The sequence below is a fragment of the Mytilus galloprovincialis genome, chromosome 2 (assembly GCF_965363235.1).
Source record: "Mytilus galloprovincialis chromosome 2, xbMytGall1.hap1.1, whole genome shotgun sequence".
Taxonomy (NCBI): Eukaryota; Metazoa; Mollusca; class Bivalvia; order Mytilida; family Mytilidae; genus Mytilus; species Mytilus galloprovincialis.
The window spans coordinates 20,396,475-20,415,225 of NC_134839.1; the positions used below are offsets into that span (position 1 = coordinate 20,396,475).

Sequence of the window (18,751 nt, forward strand, 5' to 3'; positions counted from 1 at the left end):
TCAGTAACTAGGTGCATTATTATAAACAACATGAGTTTTTATTACTCTGTTTGCAGTTGTGCCTCTATTCTTTTTCTCTGTTGTAATAGACTTAAAAGATTTCCAGGTGCTAATTTTAGATTTCCATGTGCTATTGTTACTGTTCATTCATTAATGTGAATATTTTGTCTTTCTGTAACCATGTCAAGAAAGGAAAACAATATTATCTGAAAATACAAAGTAAGTACATATAAAAAGTAGTATCACAACAATAACTTACGACATTCATATAGACTTTCCCAGTTGTTATTTGAAGAATAAACTTAGTTTTATTGTACAATTAGATTATTTTTTTGGCAAGTAATTGTCTCTTCTTGATTCATTGTTTTATTCTAACACTGATGTCGCCTTATTTCGTGTGATGGTAACGATTTAAGAATGTCATTGATGCAGTGACGATGAAGATGTCCATATCTTTACCTTACAACCAACCACGACCTTGTTAGGTGATACCAATTTCTGCATTTTGTCTTAATCCAATGGTACTCTTTTTCTACATATTACCTGAAACTGAATAATTGTATTGCTTTACAATTTATAATACTTCTTTGACAATCAATTTGTATTGAATTTTGTGTAATCAAACGAAATGGAAAAAATAAAGAAAAATTGAATTAGACTGAATAAGAACCTGTAATATTGTTAAACAATAAAACAAAAAAATAGCCATTGTTTTAAACATTATATAAAATTAGAAATTTATTCTTTCCAAAAAAAAGTTTTTCAATCAAATTTATATAATTTCATAAGATGTTGTGGTCTATGGACATTAAATAAATCTTATTAAACATGAACTGTATTGTAAGACTAGTCCATTAGTATTGTTATAAGTCGATAAAATTTGTGGAAACTTGTGTTCACAAATTTTATGTCAATTTTTTTTGTTATGTGATTCAAAGTACATTTTCTTTATAAGGGATATAAATATCGCATTGAAATGTAGTTTCAATATAAACTTTCCTGGGAACGGTATCTACAGATAGATGGTAGGGTTTCTTTAAATAGATATAGTTTAGAAAATTTAAAAATGTTTGAATTATGTTAAAGACAGCAAGAAAGAATAAAATATAAACTGCTTAGGTTTTATAAACTTTTTTCTGGTTTAAAGCTATTAATTTATTGTACACGAAGATTTAATTCAAGTTCCAAAATATATCGTATCAGTAAAGGTTCAGCATAATAGTCTAATGTGACAGTTTTCAAAAGAACGCTTTGTAAACAGCTTTAATGCATCCACCTAACATACAGCTATAGCATATATCATTCGAAAGCATATTACCCCTATTTATAATTTTGCCCGGTCGTCAATTATTCGTACGGTACAGATTTTGTTCAATCAAGGTCAAAGGTCATTAATAAACATTCCAAAATTTTGCTAGAATAAAACAAAATGCAGTTTTATGGTTCTTGTATGATATACTTTTTCTAAAAATTATCTGAACCTTATCAAGCAAAATATTATTAATTCGTATATTTTAACAAATTTGATTCGTTTAGGGATAGTCATATGTTAAACTATATTTTCGAAGGTAGAGAGAATACGGCGGATAGCATAAAGCATATTGCACAGCAAAAAGCATATTGCACGGTTGTTTTTAGAATATCTAAAAACCGATATACTTTGTGACGTCATGTAATGAATTTCAGGATATTGTTTAACGTTTTTCAACAAAGGATATCTGTGATCGATTATTTGACGAAAAAAATCTTCAAATACAGTATTATGTCATAAGATGTCAATCAAATAAAAAAAAGTAAATTAATGAAGAATTAATATTTTGTTAGTGTCAAGGAGACAATATGATATCTATAAAATTCCAACAAAATCAAATAACGATTTTGATACAGATATGGTCGGAAATTAATAATATAACAATTAATACAGGATATATCGACCCAAAGAAGTATATCGACCTCGCACTTCGTCCTCAGTCAATATACTTCTTTTAGGTCAATATCCTTGTATCGACCTCATACAAAGACTATATTTGTATAATATCATAATTCCAAATCAAATTCAAACTGATCTCTGTATTGTGCAATATTTACAGAAAAAAAGCATTTCTTTGAAAATCTTCCAAAATGAAAAATTGCAATAAACGCTAAATGCTTCCTGAGATTTGCATATCTACATGTATATGTCAAAAATAGAATCGATTTATCCCTTAAAGGCCAATGGAATTTTTTAGTCATTTTAATCTGCGCTTAATGTGATATAAGTCAGGATATATATAGCCTCCTAATGACGCTTTTGCAATTGCCCAATAAAACAACTATCTCTAAATAGGGATCATTTTGCTTTTTGGCTAGATAATAATGTCAATATTGGCAGAAAATGATTAACCACATTTTAAAAAGGGAAATTGGGAGTACTTTAAGGAACATCTTTAAGGAAGATATATTAAGTGAAAAATAGTTTTTTGATGTCATTCAATATACGAATGACAACTGTTTGTACCATTCGCTTTTCAATTAGTCCATTTTTATATACTTTATTAGTTGCTTTATCAATATCACTGAAAATTGATAATAATGAAGATTGGATACCCTTCCAAAGAAACTGCGATCTCCAATGGGTTTATGAAGTGTTTCAACATTTTAGTGAAGTGTTTTAAGAACTGTTGTTTGTCTGTCTACCTTTTTTCTACCAAACTGTCACCCGTTTTTCTTCGACTACGGGTTGAGACTGCCTTCTAGCTATTTTCTTCCTTCTTTCAACCAAATAAAAGAAAAATACTCAAGAAAAATTCAAAAGGAAATTCCATTATCAAATGACAAAACAAAAAGCTCCAACACATAAAACGAATGAAAAATCGTTCTAAGTTTTAAATTGCACTTTAGGAGATTGTTAAAGGGATTGTTTTTCATAGTACACATAATAAATAAAATAGTAGGCACTCCACATTTAAACAAAAACATACCTGTTTTAAGCTATCTTATAAGTCAATCACAATCTAATTAAAATGTAGATCTCTGATTTTGTTATCCTCATAAGATATAAGATCAGGCGAGTCGTGATAGATCTGAATTTTAGTCAGATCGTTTTATCCATGTTGTTTACACTTATACATCACCTTTCTGTACGGTTTGTTTTTATGTCAACTTATATCACTTGTCATTGTTGTGAAATCTTTGCATCATCAGAAACCAAAATAGAAAAATATAGTAAGAAAATAACGGAAATTGCTTTCAGATGAACAATAAAGTGCAAAATTTATTTCTACTAAAATGATTGGAAAGTTTAGATAACAGAAAATCAATTGAAAAAATGATAGATTCATTCACAAATTGCATTTCTTCCAATTGCTTAAATATTTTAGAATAAAATAATTTAATTTTAGTCATATACATTCTTGATGTACATGCACTATCTTTAATAGTTATCCCACGAGGACGCGGTGTGTCAGTGTTCGATCACGCCGATAACCGGAGGCCAGAGGGTGATCTAACACTGACACACCAAGTCCGAATGGGATAACTATTTTACATCCCAGCTGTTTCAGATTAGACGAAAAACCATTTACAATTCATAAAATCTAGTTTAGAACGCCACACAACCATTATAATATACTTTATTTATTACTATATGATGTATACCCTTAATGACCCCTGAACACGATGAGTAGATATCAAATAATGTCAACTCGCCCCACTGGCCAATCGGCCCACACTATATCGCCACTTTATAAAAAAAATTCCCCACTCTTGTTTATCGACTCGCCCCAATTTGAAAAAGGGTAAAATCAAATTAAACAATCAGTTTGACAACTCACTTATTTACGAAAAGGGTTTAAACCCCACTGAATACAGGTCTGCCAACTCGACCCACTTATAAAAATATCTTGCTTCCTTTAAGTATGTTAAATTACTGAAAGTTCGTATCCAGTCGTCCTGGTGTAGTGGAATGTGTCGTGGCTTGATACGCTAAAGGTCTAGAGTTCGAATCCCAGCATATACACTGGATTTTTTCTACGTGAATTTTGATAGATAGTCTTTTCCGTATAATTAATTATAAGTTTTATAGTGGATTAGGCATTCCCGCCAAAATGTTACAGAACAAAGAAAAGCCTGTATAACAAAGAAACTCAAACTGGGATGATCTGGCAGGGTTGATCCGGCTCAGATCACCCCTGTTAGAACAAAGGAGCTGGGATGTAATTAATATGTCACTAATCAATGCGCTCTGTTTTTCTGAATGCCTTAAATGAAAGTATTATGTGGCACATTTACATTGAAATTTTAATGCAAACCATTGCAAATTAAATTAATATAAAAGTGGTTTAAATGCATTTATATTTCAGTTTCTATTATTAAAGCAAATGTATTGATAACATGTAGCTGAGGAAAACATTAATATCAAAAATGCTTTGTTTAGGAAGATCTTCCATTCTTTTACAAAAGACTATTGATGCTGATTGGTAGATTTTTGGTAGTGAAAGCTACAGTAATTTCGCCCTTTGATACTAATAAAAGTCACGAATATATTGTTGACAGAGATTGCCAGTTTTCCTGCCGAAGGTCATAGGTTCATTTGGGCACTACGTGGGCCTACACCAATTAATGATGACGGCTGCAAAATACTTTAAAAGCCAATAGTGCTGACAATAATATTAAACACCAACAATCAATCAATGATCTTTACTTTACAATGTTCTTATATGTTAACTAGTCAGGACGTGTAATAATGGTTATTGCGAATTGCTGGAATTTCCAAATAAAAACTTAATGTAAGCAAATATATATACAACATGTCTCGATTTTTTTAAAAGAATTTACGCATTTTGATAGGATTGCATACATTTCACTTCCTTAATTTAAACAGTTTTCATAAATGAAAAAGTACAAAAATAAAATTTTACAATGTTACATGAAGTTCAAATATGGGATTTGGAAACAAGTTTGGAAAAGCTTATATAAATCCGTCACTTCCTTAGTAAATGCACGATGCATTATAAGCAACCAGTGCACATATAATATTGAAATTTCAAAGTTTCGCTCACACATTTTTCCTTAAAAGCATGAATTTCCTGAATCCTTTAACCAATTTGGTCGTTCAATGTTTGTTTTTTCAACATCCGGTCGTCAAGTATTCGTAATGACACATGTTCTATCAAACTCGGTGAACATTAAATCGACTTCATAGCATTTTTGAAGTCAAGTACAACCAATAAATTACAGAGCTTTCGATATAACCGTTGGAACAGGTTGAGAAAAGGGACAATCCCAGCGTTGATATGTATTCGAGTAATGAACCATTTTTTTCCATTCAACGTTGTGTTTTGTATTTCTTAACTATGGGTTATGTTTTTCTTTTGTTTACAGATAAAGATGAAGTTGCTAATTCTTCTAATCACCATAGCTGTTGCAGCTGCTAATTATGGAAAATTGGGTAAAATATTTTTACGTATACAAAATCATATGTTACTCACTCTTTCCGCTCCTGTTTAATATGCTTGTTATAGAGCATATGTGCGCCCCAGGTAGATTACACGATTTTGCTGCAATGCATTTATATGTTTTTAATTGGCGATACTCAATAACTAAGTACACAGTCTGTATTTTCAAATCATTTTAATTATAATTATACAAACAAGCTTAACAAGCACTTCTTCAACGCGATCGTCATTCTATTGAGTTTTGTTAAACATCAATTAACATTTATTCTGTTGAAAGACTTTTACTTATATTTCCCTGAAAATCGAGATTGTCTATATATAACGATCGTTTTTTTTAGAAAAAAACAATTATCTGTTTTGTGTAAAAATAATGAAAGAGCAAATTGTTTTTCCATTTGTTTATTGTTTATAAACAGAAAATGTGGATAAGAATTGATCTCTGATATTTGGTGAAATACAAAATAACAAATGAAAAGAAATCTGGATATAAGTTAATGGGACAGAAACCAGAAAAACTAAAGCCAAATATGGCATCTGAAGAGAAACTTTCTAAGCATTAATTCTTATTTACAGTTTTTAAATTGGAAAGGTAAGATACTTTTTGTGATATATTATTTTTTAACTACAATCAGGACATCATTTTTTATCAAATTGAACTAAATCATAAATTTTATTAACCATTTAACTTAATCTAGATTATTAATTTTTAAGAACTTTACTATTATGCACATTAAATGTCGTTTTTATACTTTTAGTATTTAACAAAACAACTTGAGATTATATGTTTCACTGTAAGTTTACTTAGATAATTTCATCAATAATTAAAATTGTCTTAAATTTTGTAAAGGTGGAGGATGGTATGGTGGATATGGCGGCAGATACGGAGGAAGCATGGGATACGGTGGAATGGGGTACGGAGGAATGGGCGGCGGTTGAATGGGATACGGTGGATATAGACGAATGATGTATGGAGGCAGTAGATATGGATATAGCGGAATGGGATACGGAGGAATGGGTGTATACGGCGGAATGGGTGGATACGGAGGAATTGGCGGATACGGAGGAATGGGTGGATACGGAGGAATAGGCGGATACGGAGGAATGATGGGTGGATACGGAAAAATGGGTGGATACGGAGGAATGGGTGGATACGGTGGAATGGGAGGATACGGTGGAATGGGTGGATACGGAGGAATGATGGGTGGATATGGTGGAATGATGGGTGGATACGGAGGTATGGGCGGTGTATACGGTGGAATAGGCGGCGGATATGGAGGATATTGGCCCGGTAGTAGTAGATATTGGTTGACATATGGTAGAGGAATTGGAGGTGGTAGTTGGATACGCCCTAAGAAAGGTATAGTACGATCTAACTTGATAATTCTTTTAGTCGTAGGTAATCTTAAAGACGTTTTATAACGCAGCGAAATTACTTCTCTTCATTTTTTCATTTATATAGCTATACTTTTGAAATAAAACAAGACTAGAAGAAAGAAATAAGTGGAACGAAAAAACAAGTAATGAAAAAAATAAAGCTCTTTTTGTTTTGAGTCTTGTTAAAAAATAAACAATATATATTTCAATAGATACTTGGTGAACAGTATTTGAGAAAAATTGACGAACCATAAAGACTTGTAAATATCTCATATTTTTTCGTTGATAACACATTGTATATCACTTAATATCTTAAACAAGTAATACTTATATTTCACAGGGAGTGTTTACTAGATAGGTCCATCCAGAATGGCACAGACGATATGGAATTCCCTTTTATATATACATCTTATATACTAGTTGATATTAGTAAACCTCGCAGAACACCTTCTTGTTTTTTGTTGTTTTTTTTTTCTAATTGTGTCTTCAAATACGTGGGAACAAATTTTCCTGTTATATTGTTTTACATATATCATTTTGGGGCCATTATAGCTTGCCGTTCGGTGTGAGCTATTTTATTAATACTCATACCACATCTTGTTTATATTGTCTTTTATGCGAGGAAAAACATAGGTCAGACCGGGTAAAACCGAAGACTATGAAATTTGTATTTGCTATATGTAATATTTGCCGCCAGATGTCAATAAATCAATCCTTTCTAGACATACAATATTTTTAACTTCTTGGGTATTTATGAAAGTAAAACGCCTATTTGTTTGATAGTACTTAAATAATGTAAGCTTAATTAACAAAACACAAAAAACACAAAAAACACAAAAAAAAAATCATTGGATCAAAGTGGTATTGATACAAAATAAATTTACAGAAAGTCCTTTAAATTATGCAATATTCGGTACAAAGAATATAAAATATATGAGAGAAAAAGATTAACAAAAAGGTAGGTGAATTTTTCACAGGTAATTGTCTCTGAAAATTTGTATATTATCTTAAATATTAAACAATAACAAGCGTTTATGTATGTAAAAAAAAGACAATTCAATAGTCTGATAAAATTATCAGTGTTTTATGAACCGCTTAACACAAATGGATTATACAAGCACACATTATTTTTCTCGCATATTTCTATCATAGTTCCATGACTACAGTCTTATAATAAGCATTGCATGATACATATAATATCATAAGAACACCGAAAGACTCTATATGGATTTGAATTTGGTATAAGGAGAATTAAAACCATCCAAGTGTCCTTATTTCCAGCTTTAGGACAAGGAAAGAAAGAAAGATTCAGAAAGACAAATAAAAGAATACTATAACACGTTATTAAGATTGAAAACATAGTTATTATCTAGATCTTGACTTCAATACCATCTTGTAGTATTTGCGAAGTTGATATGAAATATTTATCAACAAGGTCTTGGTGTCTTCCGATGAACTTTTTTAGAAAAAGGATGTGGCATTCTTTGGCATACCCCTGTTTCATCAACTTTCTGCTCATACACTTGTAACACTTTACAAAGTCTGAGTAGCATCTGCAAGCTCTTAAATACCGAATAAGTTGGGAAAGGTATGCAGGGAAAGTTGGTGTATTGCTACTAAGGTTGAGAGTTATTGATAATTTCAACATAAAAATCGTCTCGACTGTCATTGATTCTGGTACTGAGATAACTGCGAGTACTCTTATATCTGTACCTTTCTGTATTTTATAAATACCCTGTCACGGGAGATGTTTTTTCTATTGTAATATTATGGTGTTTTTGTTCAACGTTTTTTTTTTACCAAGTCTGGGTATAATTCAGTATTTTTTTTTTCAGAAATGGAATTCTACTAATAGGTGCAAATAATCGTCTAGTTTCAACTATTTTTCTCTTTTCTTCACATTATATACTTTCTTCATTATTCGGAACATAATCCTTTATTCTGACCAGTATTTTACATTTCCTTGTTGGTTTTATTCCCCTCTCTTTTGATTTTGCCAATTTTTTGCTATCCACTATCGTCACCGTTTAAACTTTTTAGCATTTCTTTAATTATTGCTTTTTGAGGGAAGTACCTAGGTTTACAGGCATTTTGTTCTCCAGAACGATCATAAGCGGTCATCACACGATCAGAATCTATGCCGGTTTCGATTTTTGAAATTATCGATTTTCCCCACCTCAGTATCAATATACCAACTTCACTTGCATATAGAATATACATTTCCCAACTCATTCGGTATTTAAGAACTTGCAGTTGCTACTCAGACTTTACAAAATGTCCCCAGTATCTGAGCAGTAAGTTGATGAACCAGGGTCATGTCACAAAAATGCTCAAGATTCCTTTTTCTAGAAAAATTCATCGGAAAAACCAAGACCTTGTTGATAAATAATACGTATCAACTTCAGAAATAATACATAATGGTCTTTACTAAAGTTTCTAGGTCCTGACATGGTTTATCATCCTAATTACGTGTTATACTATTTTTTTATTTTTTTTTAATATTAATCTTTAGTGTTTAAACCATACGCGTGGCTCGGTACCTATGCATCCCGTCAATGTGTTGTACTGTGTTTATATTTTGCATTAATTTGCTTTTGTGCTTTGTTCATATGCCATTTTGCTTTTCTTGCTTGACATATGTATTTGTTTTTTATAGTGATTGATTAAGATTATAACACAATGTTGACTTCTGTATCCCTATTTTTATCATGTTTACATATTGTGTCTGTTTGTTTTATTCACACATAATAGTCAATATAGTGGTTGTGCTTTTTGATTTTGCCGTATGATAAGTGGCTCTCCGATTTAAATTTTCTCTGGAGCTCGGTATTTTTGTGATTTTACTTTTTACATCTAACTACTAATTTCCCCCTTAATACGCTGATACAGATGTGACTGGTGGAATTCACTTGTTGCATTTCGCTTGTTTTGTGATCATGACTTTTTTTTACATTAAATCTTTTAACCATTACAGAGATTCTGTTTGCGATAAAAGTGGTATCAAAAATAGATAAAAACCTGATCTTGACATCAGTGTGATATCTCTTCTCAAACGAAACGTCTGATTGTAAAGTTTTTTTTTATTTGAAAATTTAACCTCGTTTATGTTACTACAAACTTCTTCGATTGGTTTCTCATGATTTATCCCTATGTTCTTCTCTTCTTTTTGGGACCTCTTTATTATCAGTAGGTTTGGTTATATTTGCCTGCTTTCGATTGATGGAGGTCAGATTGGGTTAAGACTACACATTGTAGGAAATCTCAGAAAAAGACATCAAAACTTTGTTTCTTGTTCTCGTCCTGAATATGCATGACATATTTGCCACTGGACGTTAAGCAATCAACAATCAATCAATCAATGTTTCTTTTCGTAGCATGGTTTTCTTTGTATTCGTTATGTACGGGTTATGTTCTTCTCATATATTTTATAATGGTATGATAAAAAATAAACTGTTTTTGTATAAACACAAAATGTATATGAATTAGACCGTTTGTCAGTTTCCTGTTTGAATATTTTTTCACTTGTCTATTCTTTTTTGGGACCTTTATAGCTTATTGTTAACGGTGAGCCAAGGCTCCGAATTGAAGACCGTTAAATTTTTTTACCTCTACTGGTTTACTTTTACAAATTGTGACTTGGATGGAGAATTTGTCACATCGGTACTCATATTACATCTTCTTATATCTATCTTAGTAAAGGGTAGAGAAGTCGAATGCCCGTTTTAAAGACCGGGAATACCCGTTTTACACTTGACAAATATCTTGAAATTGAAAATGGTCAATCAAATGAGACAAAACGGCCATGTTTCTTCTCATCGTGTTTAGCCGCTTTAATCAATAAATGATAATGAAGTCTTGTAAAAATTTATTAAGGTTTTCAAGCAATTGTTGTTTTTTGGGTGTTTTTTTTTTTTTTTTGTTTTTTTTTTTTTGTTTTTTTTGTTTTTTTTGTTTTTTTTTTGCTGTACACCTTTTTAACGTCAACACGCATAAATGGGTCAAAACAAAACAATTAAAAATAGAAAATTGGACACGCACCCAACCTTCAGACTTGATATATAGCGGGCTCTATACTTAAATCATCAACAAATATTTATTTCCTTATTGCAAAACTAACCAAAAAAAAATGTTGGTCATAGCAATACAGACAATAAACACTCCTTGACAAAGCAAAGTTACGCAAAATCACACAGATTCCCGAAAACTTTGACATCATTATTCAAAACATTTGACGTCACAATTAAAAAGGTGATTGTTGCTTGACGTCAAAGGGTGATTCGGAGTCAAAATTCAGCTAAATACCAAAAGTGTACAATACGTTTATTGTTACACTATATTCAGTACATTTTCGTCCTTGTTGGTAAATAGTAACGTAAAGGTACTTGGGTAAACTTTATCTAAAGCGTTTGTGTGACCAAGATCGTATCTATGACATTTGAGACGCTACATTGCAATATGGCGGGAGCAGGTGCTAAAACTTTTGTGGACAAAAAGATAGCCCAAAGAAAAGTTTTATTGTTCTCTAAGTCAACTGACCCTGATTGCAATGTTGCAAAAAACACTTTTACAGAATTCAACTTAGGACATGATATTTATGAGGTTGTTGAAATAGAAAAGAGACAAGATTGCACACAGATTGAGAACTATTTCCAAGTTTTATGTTTGTCTGATACTCGAGAGGTATGTGTTATGGGATTATATGTCAGACTAACAAAACAGCACCAACTTTTTGATTTAAGTTAACTAGCTGACATCATATAGAAATGAACTACTCTAGCACGGACTGACACTCTTAAACTGTTACAAGTTAAATGACATCCCAAAATTCACAGGCACTTGTTTCTATCCTTTGGAAGACGCACTATCAACGTATATTTACGTAAATATACGTTAATGTTTCTATCCATTGGAAGACCCACTATCAATGTATATTTACGTAAATATACGTTGATAGTGGGTCTTTCAATGGATAGAAACAAGTGCCTGTGCCAAAATTCCTTAGGCTTAAGGTCAAGTTTTAGAATCAACCAATTGAAAACAGATTTTGGTAAAATTTTGAATACTTGAACAACTTTAGTTCTTTAAACTATAATATGAGGCAGGCATTACCTGTGACAGGGGAAGTATGTATGAAATTTTTTTTGTAACTTCAAAATCTTTAAAAAAAGAAATGTAAATACCCTAACATTTCTGATTTTGGTTCTGTTGTTAGGGATTTTACTTGTGACGTTATTTAAGTTATGACGTCATGTTCAATGTAAACAAAGAATCAGGATTATCAGGTAACGTTTATTCATTCCAAAGACAAAGAATTAAAAATGAAATTAGTATTGTGTTCCTTCAGTTCCTATATTTAACTAGACTACTCAAAGTCTCATGACAAGGAGACAGGAAGTAGATTTCTGCATTCTGACTGGGCAAATGCAGGAATTAAAAAAAGTGACCCAAAAAAAATAACGATTTTGAGTTCATTAGTACAACATGTACAATGAAAATTTAGGGTTTCCCGAAAAAAATATTTTTTTATTGATTTTTCTACTGTAATAGGGGACTTATTAAAAGAGGGGCGAAAGATACCAGAGGGACAGTCAAACTCACAGATTGAAAATAAACTGACAACTCTGTCATTGAAGTTCAATGCTAAAAATGAAATAGACAAACAGTCAATAATGATATAACATTTACAAAAATATGGAATACAAAAAATTTGACAATCTATGTTTAATTGTATTTATTAATACATAAATTTGGAAAAAAAATTATCAGGCATGTGCAGGAAGGTAAACATCAGTATGTTGATGGTTTCTGAAACTGAAGAAGAACAAAGAAATATTAGTACACAAGACACAACATAGAAAATTAAACTAAGCAACAATGACCCCACCAAAATCTGGGGGTGATCACAGGTGCTTTGGAGAGGTAAGCATAGCCTGCTCCATATGTGGCACCCGTCATGATGATCATGTTATTACAAACCCTGTAAATAGTCTTATTCGGTAGATCACATTCATAAAAGGGAAGGGGATTGTAGTTACCATACATGTATAAGAAACATATCGGATATCATCTGTGAAACGGTTATTCCATAACGATCAACCAACTCCTGATGGCGTCCATAAAATTTATGAAGGGATGATTTCATCTTCACCATCTAAAATGACCGAACCTAAATAATTCAGTCGTTAACTTATGTTGTGTTTTTTTTGTTTTATGACAATGGCTGAATTAATGCGTGGGAGAAAATGGAACACATTGTCAAATTGTTCAACTCACTGAAAATGGAAAAAAATAATATATATACATGTACACTGTATCTCTTTTATTTTCTGAAATATTGCTGATTGACATTTTTCACCAATCAGGCAATAGGGACATTTGTAAAGAGCTGGCTATATAGAGAGCACATATGGTGATAAATGTTCTTAAATTTGCCTTTAATAAATCATTAAATCTTCAATTTTAAATTCATAATTTTTAATTTTAATGGTAGCAAAAATCATATTTGTATGAAACTATTCAAACGGAAAAAAAACTACAGTCTAATATATGAAAAATACAATAAATGAAAAAAGAAAAGCAGACCCAACCACTGAAGTACAAGCTTCTGACTTTAAACAGACACAAACAGAATGTGACATTTTGTAGTTACAGTTTGTGTTCACCTCTCTTGTAGGGCCATATTAAACAGGGAGAGGAAACACCTGCTGTGTCTCCCCAGATTGCAGGAATCTATATATAAATTATTATATTGCTTTTCGTGTGATAATGTATACAATCTATAATTTTATTATTCCAATGAGCTTTCTGACAAATTTATTTAAATTGCCTTTTGGAAAACCACATGGAAAAAAGGTAAAGAAATTAATAATAAAAAAAAATATTCAGTCACATAATTTCAAAGTCATCTCAACCAAATGTATCCTATCTAGCAATTTATAAAATCATATTTATATCATATTATATAATATAAAAGCGCAGGGAATTTTAACTTGGCACTAGAAATTAAGACGTGGCACACCATCACGGCTAAAAAGATTGTGATCCCTGTGTCAAATAAAGGACAGTTTGTATTTTGTAAAGTTAAAAAATGTACTGTTTTATCACATTGGTTGATGTCCAATGTAATTTCAGTATATTAATGAAAAATTGTCTTTTTCAGGTTCCACAGCTATTTATAGATGGTAAATACATTGGAGGATGGCGAGAGATCCCACAACTCCACAAGTCAGGAAAACTGGCAGAAATGGTATACAACTGGAAAAAGAAATGAAAGCAATAATTCTTGTTCTAGTAGCAAAATTATATGACAAAATATGTATAAAAAACCCATGGTACTCAATTTATAAAGCAATTTACTATTTATTTTTATATAAGCAAGGTGTTATTGTATTTTTAGATGTGTATCATTGTTAAGACTTATATAACTGAAAGTGATATTTGTATGCCACTAATGCATTTAAAATTTCTGTGGTGAAGATTTTTTACCAATATTTTATGTAGAAATGTGTCTATTTGATAGTGCTTTTTAACCGACCATGCAATGGCTGAATAGCCAGTCAGGTCGTTAAAAACATCCATCGTCATGCTTTTTATTTACAGTGTCAAATGTTTTACTATACAATTTATTGTATTAACTACTGCACATTATTTTATAAGTTTATGATATTGTTGCTCATAAACATATTACTCTTCTTTAAAATATTTAATTCAAAGCCGTATTTTACAGTAGTTTGTTAATCAGCCAAATTTGTTTTACCTACCATTATAGTGCCAAAATGAAAAGTATTAAGATGAAATACTATAATCATGATAAAAACAATTGTGACTAAGTTAATGATCCTGGAAACAGCATTAAAAAGGCACTTACAGCCATACATTTTATTTTGTAATAGTAATGATAGCAATTACTGAAGAGTCATTCCTAAAAGAGATATACATGTATAATTGACATATGAACCATTGGTTTGCTCTGCTTAAAGCTATCAGGAATCAATTAAAAATCACTAAAGGAAAGATAAGCTATTGTAGGCTATATACATGTGTTTTAATTTATTCCTAAAAAATATTTTCTTTCACAAAATAAGTTATATTTGCAGTTATCACTAGTATATGTACATGTAGTGATGTACAATTTTTTGTCATCCTTTTTTTTTTGAAATCATATTTTTTGCTTAATTGTTTTACACTTGGAGAAATTTCAGTGTGCATTAGATTGGAGATATTTGAAGACTGGCTAGCCTGTTTAAATATACACTTTTTCAAACTGTTGGTACCAGTGTAAAGTAAAAAAAATGATGTATCCTTCCAAATAATAATGGGTCACAGAAATTGTTTTGTTTTGTCTTTCATACCTTGAGCATTTACTTTGTATTATTATTTATACCTAATGTTTGTTAGTTACACATATTTGCAATATTTTCAAATATTCAGAGTTCTGTTTTTTTATGAATGAGCAATATTGTGTGTAATACAAGTAAATGGACACTTTAGTACATTTATCTTCACTTTTAGAATTTATATATACATGTTTGTTTTTATCATATTTGAAAACATTTTTGTAGTAGACTGTTTTTCTTGTTTATTAAGAAAATAAATTTATTTCACACTTTTTATTTATTTTTACAACTGCTGTCATATTTTTAAAGGGATATACTTGTCTCATTCAGTGAGGTCTTTTTGCAGATTATACAAAAAATGGACTTGTTGATAAAAAAATTCTGGAAGTATTTTCAACATAAACATTACCACTATCATCTTGGAAGATGCATGAAATATTTTATGGTCCTGAATTAGATATGAAAATAAGAAGATGGGGTATGATTGCCAATGAGATAATTCTCCATAAGAGACCAAATGACACTGAAATTTACAACTATATGTCACTGTACCACTTTCAACAATAACCAAAGCCCATAACACATAGTCAGCTATATAAGACATAAAATGACAAATGTACAGAAAACTAAATAGTGAACGAAAAGCAATATTACACAGCAACAAATGACAACCACTGAATTAACAGGCTCCTCACTTGGGACAGGCGCATACAGAATGTAGCTGGGGTTAACCTGTTTGTAGGCGCCAACTTTCCCCTTACCTGGAACTGCTGTAATAGTGCACTGTTACAACAACTTATAAAAGTCAGTTGAAAAAGGCTTTACTCATCAGATGGATACATGTAGATTATCTTGAATTTGTCTTTACAAAGATGTTTTACATTATGTCTAAGTTTTTGATCGCATGAATATAGATACCTTAGATTAGAATTTAATTTTAACAGTTGCTATCAACATTTTACCTTTAGAATAACCGTCAGGTACACTTGAAATCAAAGCCATGAAAAGGTTTGTGAGCATAAAACTAAATCAGTTGGAAAAAATGCTTCAACAAAATTTATTGCACTGTGCACAGAAGTATTTCACATTCTCCAGTTGTAGCTGACAATTGATTTTAATTATTTGTTGTTTTATCTCAGAGATACCATGCAAGTTGATTCAGTTTCAAATTCACAACCAATAGTTATCCTCCTACTTATAATCAGAAAGAAATTAACATTACAAAAAATCCCACTATTTTCACTGACCCATGAAAATGAGGTCAAGGACAATGAACATATGGTAGATGGAAACTTTATAACATGAGGCATCTATATACAAAGTATGAAGCATCCAGGTTTTTCACCTAAAATATAAAGCTTTAGAGAACTATGTCAACACCAATGCTGCCAGATCACTATCCCTATGTCCAGCTTTCTGCAACAGAAGTTGCAGGCTAGACAATAAATTAATCATAAAGGAAACAAATCCTACTGGTGTTATTCTCTTTTCCCATACTGCAGCATTTTTAAAGTCTTAATCTTTATTAAAAGCTACAATACTAATATCACAGCTACCTTAGTTGCTTCCCGAAGAAACGAGCACATTTTGAGGCTCCTTTTCAAAATTTTGTTCTGTCATCTTTTATTTCCTTGTTCAAGTTAGGACTTGACCAGACTCCTAAATAAGAGTACAAATGAAGACAAAATCATGGTCTAGGCATACATTTGGTAAGGTTTAACCAGTTTATATGCACACAGATTCCCTCTCTGTCTATATAGACCCTAAAAGTACTTATTTAAGTAAAACACACTATAAAATATCTACACCAGCTGGTTGTTCTGTCAGCTGGTGTAGATATTTTATAGTGTGTTTTACTTAAATAAGTACTTTTAGGGTCTATATAGACAGAGAGGGAATCTGTGTGCATATAAACTGGTTAAACCTTACCAAATGTATGCCTAGACCATGATTTTGTCTTCATTTGTACTCTTATTTAGGAGTCTGGTCATGTGTTAATTCAAATTCAAATTCAAATTCAAATATTTTATTGGACAAAGCACATATGATACAATGCGTATTCCAAGATATAAACACATTAAACATGACAATTTATGCAAATACAACATAAAGAAAACATTTGAAGTACCAATTATATATATAATATCACAGTATTACATAGTATTATACTTATGGTAGACCAACTGACATTAGATTATTATTACGAGCTTCAAAAGCTTGACTTAAATAACTACATATTTGTCTGGTGTTAACTAGATTTACTGGGTTAAGTAAATAGATCGTTGATTTAATATCATCATCATTATTAAGGTTTTTGAAAATATCAAACTACTCTCGAAGGTCTTTATATAGAGGACAATGTAAAAGAAAATGAACTTCATCTTCCACTTTATCTTTACAAAGTTTGCAGTATCTTTCACTTGCTAAAATTTTTGGTTTGCTATACCTCCCAGTTTCAATTGCAAGTGAATGTGCACTTATTCTAATTTTTGTAAGCAGTGACCTATCATATTTTTTAATATCAAATCTTAAGTAAGCTTTCAAGTCAAATGATGAGCACATTTTACTATAAAATCTTAGTTTACCTGTGTTATTAGATTTAATATTCTCAAGTTGACCCAAAATCTTGCATTTATAAAAGTTTTTCAGTGAGTCCTCAAACATATTATGTGATATTTGAAGTGAATCAAAGTTGATTAACTTTTTTAGTTTATGTAAGGACTGTACCCAGCAAGCGCTCTTTTGTGTATACAGTTTTTTATCTTCAATGAATGCAGATTTTAATAGAACAAATTTTGGGTTGTTTCCAACTTCAATGTCAGTTAATCTAGCATAGTATTTAAACATTAGTTTATATGATATAAAACACACTGGATATAGCTCAAGTTCTGTACGTAAAGCTAAATTGGAAGCCTTACCATGAACACCAAGAACATTTTTCATAATCATATTCTGAACCTTTTCAAATGGTAGTTTATCAGCAGTGTCAAGATTTGTATTAAAATCTGAGATCCAAATTTCAGATCCATAAGTCATAATTGGTGAAATTAATGAGTTGAAAAGTCTTACCCATTTTTCCACTGCAATACAATTAGAATATGGTAATTTTGATTTCAAGGCGAAATATGCCTTACGTGCTTTATCAGCAAGATTTTCAGCTGCTATATTAAGTTTACCTCTATTGTTGAAGACTATACCTAAGTATTTATATTCCGTAGCAGATTCTAATGGTTGGGGACCAAAATAAAAATAATGTTTATCTAATAAAGATCTATTTTTACTATTTGATAAAATCATAGTTTGTGTTTTCTTGGTGTTCACATTTAGGCCCCAATCAATACAAAAGGATTGTAAGGCATCCACACAGTGTTGCAAGCCATTAGGTGTTTCTGAAATTAAGATTAAATCATCTGCATAAAGAAGATGACTAAAGTTATTCTGATTTAAATTAACTGGATCAGACAAAACAGGGTTGAAATAGGAATCTATGTCATCGACAAAAATATTAAAAAGGGTGGGGCTAAGACTGTCCCCCTGTTTTACCCCTAAATTAGCATGGAATGATTCACTAATAAATCCATCTGTTTTACAACAATATAATGTATT

At 31.1% G+C, this 18,751-nt stretch overlaps 2 protein-coding genes across 2 annotated transcripts; both read left to right on the forward strand.

Moving 5' to 3' along the window:
- Positions 1 to 982: 982 nt before the first annotated feature.
- LOC143062153 (uncharacterized) lies at positions 983 to 7,255 on the forward strand. Its single transcript, XM_076233955.1, has 4 exons — positions 983 to 1,025; positions 5,362 to 5,428; positions 6,283 to 6,792; positions 7,150 to 7,255. The coding sequence occupies exons 3-4, from the start codon at positions 6,372 to 6,374 to the stop codon at positions 7,161 to 7,163; spliced, it is 435 nt and encodes a 144-aa protein (XP_076090070.1). The 5' UTR covers positions 983 to 1,025; positions 5,362 to 5,428; positions 6,283 to 6,371; the 3' UTR covers positions 7,164 to 7,255.
- Positions 7,256 to 11,222: 3,967 nt separating this feature from the next.
- On the forward strand, positions 11,223 to 14,221 carry LOC143063077 (uncharacterized). Its single transcript, XM_076235011.1, has 2 exons — positions 11,223 to 11,489; positions 13,969 to 14,221. Exons 1-2 carry the CDS (start codon positions 11,238 to 11,240, stop codon positions 14,077 to 14,079), a joined length of 363 nt encoding a protein of 120 aa, XP_076091126.1. The 5' UTR covers positions 11,223 to 11,237; the 3' UTR covers positions 14,080 to 14,221.
- The last annotated feature ends 4,530 nt before the right edge of the window (positions 14,222 to 18,751 follow it).